We start from the raw sequence: 9,214 nt of genomic DNA on the forward strand, positions 1-9,214 counted from the left end.
AGTCTGACAAACCAACCTGAACGGCTTAAAAGCCAAACTCGGTTCACAGCTAGCACGGATTCTTTTTCACATTTCTTAATGCTAGCAGTTAGTTACTCTAATTACATAAAACGTTTAACACCTTTTTACTGTAATATGTACCACAAAAAAATGCTACCTATACGTGTCCACCATAGGCTTTCATAAAAATAAAAATGAAAAAACACATTCACTATTGTGGCCATTTTACTAGTGGTCTCCTTTAGTTGTGCCATACATTGTATTACTTGTGAAAAAGACAAAAAGGAATTAACCATGCACTCAAATCCTAGTTAGCTACAATGTTAAAATGTCAACACTTAAAAAAGCAGTAAGGAAATAAATCCCCAATAAAGTAAGCACTCGAAGTGCAGGAAAAATAAACAGCCAGAACTTTAGCTATATTATATAAAAGAATACATTAAATGAAAAGTTAACTTCACCCCTGCATGGCCATTGCAGAGAAAGTATTATTTTGGTGGCTAAGAACAATGTGCACAGGTCTTGTGCAGTCACTCAAAACGAAGGGAGCCAATGGGTAAAGTAGGCTGACCCATGGCTTTTTGCGATATGCCGTGCGGTGGTGGATGGAAGCAAAACGTGAATGACAATTTAACGGGCCAATAGATAAAGCGTGCTGACAAACACTCTCCTTGTATGCAACTCATGTATGGATTTCGTGGAAAAACAATAAGGTGAAACCGCTTAAAGCGTCTCAAAGGCCAGACCTAATAATAACATGGGAACTGGAAGCAGCACAGAAAGGACGGACGTAAATACGAACTTGTTGGTTATACTTGGGTTCCAAAACATTTTCCATCTTTTAAGGCGCGATCTTTTGAAGGTTCCACAAATATTATTTCACGAAAGTTTGTTCTCAAACATGTTATTGCTTTAAACCCAAGTTCCCCACCACACTTTTGCAGATAGTTTGTCGTGGTGCTTTACCGGAAACAGAACATCGAATGTAGAGTTCAATTAAATCCACTACAAGGTGATATATTTTATTAGCAAGGAGTCTCTACTAGCAACAGAAACAGTCGGTACGAAGAGGATTAAACCATTTTTACAAAGACCTGCACCCTGATGGAGACGAGCAGTACACTGCTACAGATTTAAAGATACTGTCGCGGTTTTCCTCTCCTGTAATTCGGTTTTACAATAAAACAGCAACACGATTTATCAATTTATTTGAACCCTTATCTGCAGTGCTGCAAGCAACAGTCAGTCTACATTCCTCTTTCGGGCTGGTCCGTTCTTGTTGGCACAGAGCAGGTTGCCTCCTCCTTATCTGTGCTTATGTTGTGCGCCTTCATTTTCCCCGCGGGAACCTAACAGAGAGTAAATCTCCCTGCCACTACCGAGCGAGACGGAGCGGCAATCACGGGCAGAAGAGGTGGGGGAGGGGATCGGAGCACATGGGGAGGGAAAGATGGGAATTTAACCGCACTGGAGGTCGGGCAGAAAATCTGAAAACATCCATCAACACCCGGTACAGAAAGGGAACCCACGGTGGCATTATAAACAAGACGGACGGACGGAAGAGAGGGGAGGGGGGAGGAGAAATGCGACACGGAGGGAAGGGGAGGGGGCGGAGCGGGTTAAATTATACAAACAACAAGCTGGAGGGAAGAGAGGGGAGGGGGGAGGAGAAATGCGACACGGCGGGAAGGGGAGGGGGCGGAGCGGGTAAACAGAGACGGACAACTCTGAGCAGCACAATCAATGCACAGCAAGAATGAGAATGGTAGCACGCATGTTGCGTAGTGCTTCAGTATACCGAACGTTGCGCTGTATGCATTCGGATTGTCATCTCAAGATGGAGGCAACGCATAACCAAAGCGTAATGATGAAGTGTTGCAGTGACAGTTGAGGTTGAAGCCGTTAATACAGTTGAACCGTCACATACATCTTAGATAATGACAAATGCTGCAAGCATCGCAAAAGGTACTTACCGCCATGGTATACAATTTTTCATTGAAATTAGTTAACGCATAGTGCTAAAATAGCCAGTACTTGCCTGTTGTTTTTAGAAAACAGAGAATCCAAAAGATTTCCAGCAGGAGGATGTGGAGCGATATTGCACAGGGTTGCACGCTGATGAGTCCAGTGTGTTGGGGATCGTCACCAATTCTATAAAGAAGCCTCCACACATGAAAGGGCAAGTTCATGTATTTATTGTACTTCCAACCCACTTGCGAGTAACTGTCAGGAACACTTCAAAAGAAGCCGGAGGGAAGAGAGGGGAGGGGGGAGGAGAGCGAAAGGATCGGAGACACGGCGGGTAAAATAAACAAAAAAAAAGCCGGAGGGAAGAGAGGGGAGGGGGGAGGAGAAATGCGACACGGCGGGAAGGGGAGGGGGCGGAACGGGGGCGGAGAGGGGAGAGAGAGAGTAGGCAAGGGTAAACAAACACGGACGTGCACGCGCCCGTGACTTTTAAGGTCAATGCGCATGCGCATAAGCTTAATGCGCATGCGCATTGACCTTAAAAGTCACGGGCACTGCAAGGAATCGCCACGATTCCTTGCAGTTAGATAAAGAGTGGATAACTCGCAATAGTCTCGCTTGCTCGATGCGCATGCGCATCGACAGGCGAGACCTAAAAAGGGGAGCAGGGATAGCCCCCAGTGTTATCGCCCCATGTCCTTGATAGACATATCAGCTAAAGTGTTGGGCAGAGCAGTCCTGAATCGTCTGATGAGTTGGGAAGAGGAACACCACATTCTCACTGAAGTACAGTATGGATTTCGGGCTTGCAGATTTACAACTGATCAATGCCTGAACCTATATTTTCTGGTGACAAAATATACAGTGGTTAATAAGGAAAAGGTTTATCTAGCATTTATGGACCTGGCTGCTGCTTTTGATTGTGTGAATAGGGAGAAGTTGTGGTCCATAATGTCCAATTTAGGGGTAGACACCAACCTGATTAACATCTTGAGAGCCCTACACAGGAATACATCGGCCAAAGTGAGGTACAACTTGGAAGGAGATAACACCGAGCCTTTCAATTGTACTAGTGGGGTCAGACAGGGGTGTATTCTGGCCCCTTTTTTGTTCTTTGTACATCAATGGTCTAGAACAATCCCTAACTAAACTAAATGTGGACTCACCCAGAATAGGAAGCAGAGTGATCCCTGTCCTGATCTACGCAGACGATGCGGTCCTGCTGGCACGCACTCCACTTGGACTGCAGTGTCTGATAGATGGGTTTGTGGATTTTATGAACGGTTTAGATTTAACTGCAAACCTGTCTAAATCGTATGTTATGGAAGTGGGCCCAAAAAGTGGGGGAAATATTTTTAACTATAAAATAGGTACTTTCAGTTTAGCGAAGGTTCAGTCCTTCTCTTACCTGGGAATTTTATTTGATAAGGTCCTAAATCTTAAACCACTTATTGAGGAACAATGTTACAAATTAGTATCTAGCTCAGGGGCAATAATGAATTTTGGTCGTAGATTGGGGCGATGGTCGCCAGAGCAGATGATGGTTTTATACAATTCTATCTGTTACTCAAAAGTAGCTTATGGGGCAGAACTGTGGGGGATGGTGGATGTGTCTAAACTCCAAATTGAGGAGAACAAATATTTGTGAGGGCTTCTTAAAATCCCCCAGCGTGTTTCTTCTCATATTATCCATGATGAATTGGGCTGTGACTTTTTAGCAGATAGGGTGTGGAGTAGGCCATTGATTGCATGGCTAAAGATTTGGGTCAACCCAGAAGCCAGTCTGACAAAACAGATAATTATGGACTGTTTGGAAGGGAGAAGGGAATGACTATCCCTTGGCTTAAGTACGTTGAGGAGTGCTTGGAAAGCATCGGGTGTGAGGATCTTTTTCTGACGCCATCCTGTATAACAAAACAGGACTAGGCTAGAGGAAAGAAGATGTTTTTCACAAATAAAGCCATTGCACGAGACGTCAGGGACAGTAATAAACAATCAGTTAAGGCACATGCCCTCATAAGGTCCTGTGCAGGAATGGAGCCTTATCTAGCCCTTATACACAATGCCCAGGATAGATTTTTAATAACGCGTTTTAGGCTCAACTTTTTACATCACCTGCTAGCTGAGCCGGCAGGTTTTACAAATTCAGTTGTCAAAGGGTCCCTGCGGCTGCTATCAACGATCTCTGCAGGACACCCTTCATTTTGTATTGTTATGCCCATTTTACTCATTGCCCACGCGCCGTTATTCAATAAACCTGCTTAAAAAGGCCAAATTTAGACATGCGACAGAAGCTCTCTTGTATTTGCAAATGGCCCGAGATCATCTGACTTTATTTGCAGTGACACATTTTTTAAGACAATCAGTTAAATTGAGGGATACTAGAGGAATTTGTTGAGCAAATGCCTTTACCCTGATAGAATGAAGGCGGGGCGAGCATCTGTATTATATATGGATCGTGTATCTAACAGGTCTTGTTCCTCTCCCGATGTGACTCTACTCGTGGTTTTTTAAAACTGTATATGTTCTTACTTTTTAGTGTACTTTTATGGTGTTAATTGAAAATGCAAAATAAGGAACCAAATGAATGAATGACTACTGCAATGCCCTATTTTTGAGCATACAGAAAAGGTTGCTGCGGAAACTTCAGTCACTTCAAAATGTGTCTGCTGTAGAAGATGCCCAAGTTTGATCCAATTTCCAAGGGCATTCATGACGTTCGCTGGTTACCAGTGACAGAGAGGATCACGTTTAAAGCCTTCCTATCCACAAAGCTTTGTACAGTGGAGGTCCTGCATTTTTTTTGCAGATCTTTCTCGCGGTATGTGCCTAACCGAAACTGCAAAACTAGTAACTGTTGCCAAAATCAGGAAAACAAGATGGGGAGGTGAAGCTTCACTTTTCTGGCCTACGAGCTATGGATGTCCGGGCCTTTTGTGCAATGATTGTGCAATCTAATATATCTTCCTCTACAAAATTGTTGAAAAAAATATATTCTCCTGTAATCTTCAGTAGATTGTGTTTTTTGGGTTTTTTCCCTGGCAGGAACGCTAGCTCTAAGACGTCTTGGCAAACTCACACTTTATAAAAATCCTACTATTTACTTGCTTATGAATAGTAAAGTTATAAAGTGGATTCAGTCTGCTTCCCACCGTGAAACTTGATGTCCAGCGTTTGGTAGTACAATTATTTTAATTATTTCTCCAAGCATAGGCTTTAACAGCATTAAATATATTTACCCTTAGTGCTTGGCTGCTTAGCCCATAATCAACGATTCCAAAATGGCAGTGCGCAAGGTCCTATTGCATGACCTTGCATGACGACATTGATGTGAATGCGTTGCTCTGCATGCCACCAGAGCATGTTACCTTAATGGCACACAGAGCATAAAGCAAGCGAGAGCATGCTTCTTTACAGATGATGACACACGATTATAAAACATCTCCAGCCCCACTTCTTGCTCCACACACTGGGAACTCTACGCTCTATGGAGGGCCAGCGTGCAGTGGGGTATGGTGATGGCTGGAGATGTTATTATTTTTTTCTGTTGGAATGGCATATTGGGGCAAACAATAGAAATATTCCACACTAAAGTGGCAGGAATTTTTGATTCTATTAAAGACACAGAGGCTTATCTTATGACTTATCTTCTTTTCTGAAAAACTCCAGCAGCAGGAAGTAACAAAAGTACACAACATGAATGCAGAAAAATGTCATGGAATAAGATCTCTGAGGTCACCCATGATATGATAATAGAGCCACCAATGAGCAGCCAGTCCTCTAATTGAGCCTCTAGTCTTGTGATAGAAGAGTCACTTTACATGCCGGAACATCAGATACCCAAGGGTCTGACCAGTGTTCTGCTCTAAAATATGAATGGAACTCCCAGCAAAGGTAAATTCTGAAGCAGGGCGGCCCATTGCTCTGTTTGTGTGCTACTCAGTGGGCTGATGCAACCTTTGAATAATGCTCCAACTTAAACATAACTGAAAGAGAACCACCCAAAGCCCCACTATGTATATGTATTTTTAATTTATTATGTATCATTATTTTTAAAGGTTCCTAGAGTCTGGCTGACTGCTAAAATTGTTTCTATAAAATGCATCCAGGTTTTGGAGGCATAGCTCAGTGTTTGAGTATTCTTGTGTGTTTAATGTCCTTTACATTTTGTAAATGCATTTGTATCTACAATATTAAACGCTGTTAAACAATTGATTACCAGCATTTCTTAGCGGTTTGTCATTGTGTATCCTTCTATAACTGCAGGTCGAAACCTCAGCCCGCCTCCTCATTGAAACGTCGGAGAGAAACCAGTCCCCAACCTGCACGGACTCGCGGCCTGCAGGCACTTGAAGAAACACAGATAAAGCGAAAGAAACAGCAGTGATTTTTTGATTTTTTACTTTTCGTCTTTTTGTTTTATCAGCCTCCAGAATTACTGCAAATGCCGACATTTTAGTTTTTAGAATACATATGTTTTTAAAGGAACTTTGTTAAGATATCAAAACCATATCCACTGTTGTGGATTGTATTTGTCATCTGGAGTAATAGAAATCGATTTCACAAAGATTCTAAATCTTGGGCTAACGGATTCTAAGTGACATATTGTGTTCCATAATTGAGGTCTCTTAATGTGATGAACCTAACTTAAGAGCACCCAATATACTGTACTATACGTATGTAATGTAATTTGTACATAGTTATGTAAAATATGTTGTACACTAAGAATATAGACCTTACCAGAGTTAAAAAGTTATTTTAGTGACAGGTATTACATAATCTGTTTAATTTGTTTAACAATGCAACTTGGACATTGGTAGAAACACTTCCCCACCTGAATTTACCATAACTCTACAAACGCAAAAACGGAAATCCTCATAGAATGCCTTAATCACACATTAAACATATTGTAGTTGTTTACATTGCCAGTGCATATTGGTGTATTTTGATACTAATAGTCCTTAAAGTAGAAAGATGATTGTTTTGTTACTATTGATAGCTGGTATACATAAGAAAAGCATCATAGTGTTGTTGGTTTGTTTGAATCTGTAATTTATTTCTGACTTTAATTTAGTGCAATACTAACGTGGGTGAGACCAAATATCATTATCATCTCACCTTTTAGAACCGGTTTAGCTCAAATGTAATTAACTGAGTGGGTATGAATGAACTGCGTTGACAGCTTCAAAACATTTGGATCTGTACATATTTGTTCAAATGATATTGATTTGCTGGGGCAAGGCTTTCTTCTTTTTTTTTAAACCCCAAAAAAAGAAAAATAAGGCTTCAGTGTTTATGTTGTGTATTATATACATATTTAAGAAATGAACTCTGGTGCTATTTCCAGAATATTTTTCCAAGCAGTTTTCATTTTGCAATGGCACTGTTTCTTTCCTGGAGCTTTATTTTATGGCCGTTTTATGCAGTTATCATAAATATGTTGCCAAATGAAATGGAATTGGTTTAAAGCTATTTGTTTTTATTGTTTGTTTTAATTTAATTCAGTGTTGTTGCAATGTATGTTTTACTGAGTCAAATAGTGCTTAGTTTCTTACCAACGTTTTACATGTATATATTATAAAGAGGTTTTTAACAAATAGAAGTGTGGTTGATTTATTTTTACAATATTTAAATATCCATGTTTCAAGAAATTATTCTTAACTCATCACTGGGGATATGTAAATATGATTTTAAGAAGCATTGAATTCAGATATTACGGAGACATGTTTGAGGGATGTTGTCTTGGTTCTGAGGTGATGGTGTTCTGCATTCCTGGCCAAAATGTTAAACATGCTGGTTTTATTTACTGATTAGAAGAAGGCTGCAAACTGTTGTTCTGATGGATACTACTTTTCATATATTCCTCACCTTGCATATATCTCACGGGTGTCACACTGGATCTAGAAAATCTTTACCCCCAGCAATTGCTCTCCTGTACTGCCAGGTGGCGCCATGTTGTTTGTCATGTTTTCTTCTTCCACATATGTGATGATGTCATGGTTTATATGGTGCCCACTGCACTAGCACCACATTCTCATTTTCCACACCTCAATGGCTGTGTTTGATGACTATATTTCTTCGTTCAAATGTGTCCTAGTCTCAAGGTTTTAACCCTATTAAAGATATCGTATGATGATGATCTTATCCCATCCACACATCTGTGTGTAATTTGGAGAAGTGTGGCTCACTTGTTAGAGCAGGCAGACACTGAAGCAGAGGTCAGACCCGGGACCAGGGTTCAATTCCCGACGCGGCAGGGTCTTGAGCTCAAATGTCCACGGACTCGATAATTCTCGCTTCGGTGCCTGACCTAATCATGGGTTCACACTCTGCAACTCTGGGCATTAAGCTTGCTTAACCTCCACAACGGCCCCCCGCGGCGGGATGCCTGGCTTTCACCTTGGGGATGCCCTGTAGGGGCTATCTCACAGGGAAAAGCCAGGACGGGTTCCCAAGGCAAGCGCCGAGATACCTCCCCGGTGATTCGAGCGCTATATAAGAACATACCAAAAAAAAAAAAAATGTCTTAGATTTGACCACAACCTCTCAGCATGCAACCCTTATTCTTTATTTCAACCAATGGCCATTAAGAAGCAGGACTTCAAACTATTTTTGGCTAGGGCCCGCGACAACACACCAGAACAGCCCCTTTCCCCTCATTGAGGTAAGACAGCAGGTGGGGGACAGTCCCCCAAGGGATCTTCCTGTAAAAAACAGAAGAAACACCATAGGAAAGATGTAAGAAGCTGGCTCTGTATATACTATACCAAAGTAAGGTATAGTGTGCACAGAGTCCAGTGGATCTCCAGACGTATAACAGAGGCTAAATTAGACAAACATGAACAGCTCTATTTGTGGTAGTGTGGTTGAGCAGTTAGGCTTATCAGGAGGGTGTGTTAAACATTTATTGTATTCACCCAATCAGGACTGATGGCACACACTCGGAGAGAGAATCCAGACCAATTAGGTAAGTATATTCATTCGGTCATTCGGGACCTGATGTGGCCGGAGCCGTACCCCCTAATTATGCGAATGCTAGAAAAGACAGGGGAAACAGGGTGGGGGGAGGAATCGCTATTATGTTTTTTTAAAAATCAGCGTTGCAAATTTGAAGAACTATTAATTCCTGATTGTGAAGCAGCAACTTTTAAACTTAGTCTGACACCACAGTTTACCATGTCCGGGTTACTGGTGTATCGCCCTCCAGGTTCCGCTGGTTCATGGGTCTCGAATTTCCCTGACTTTG

General features: G+C 41.7%; 1 protein-coding gene across 1 annotated transcript in view; it reads left to right on the forward strand.

Annotated features, from left to right (window-relative positions):
• The window catches only part of BOD1L1 (biorientation of chromosomes in cell division 1 like 1), a 449,046-nt gene extending 441,481 nt beyond the window's left edge, over positions 1 to 7,565 (forward strand). The window contains exon 19 of the mRNA XM_086964081.1: positions 6,235 to 7,565. Coding sequence (XP_086820207.1) covers positions 6,235 to 6,355 — 121 coding nt within the window. The 3' untranslated portion in view covers positions 6,356 to 7,565. The remainder of the gene's footprint in view (positions 1 to 6,234) is intronic.
• Positions 7,566 to 9,214: the final 1,649 nt, after the last annotated feature.

Source organism: Lissotriton vulgaris, chromosome 3_2 (assembly GCF_964263255.1).
Source record: "Lissotriton vulgaris chromosome 3_2, aLisVul1.2, whole genome shotgun sequence".
NCBI lineage: Eukaryota > Metazoa > Chordata > Amphibia > Caudata > Salamandridae > Lissotriton > Lissotriton vulgaris.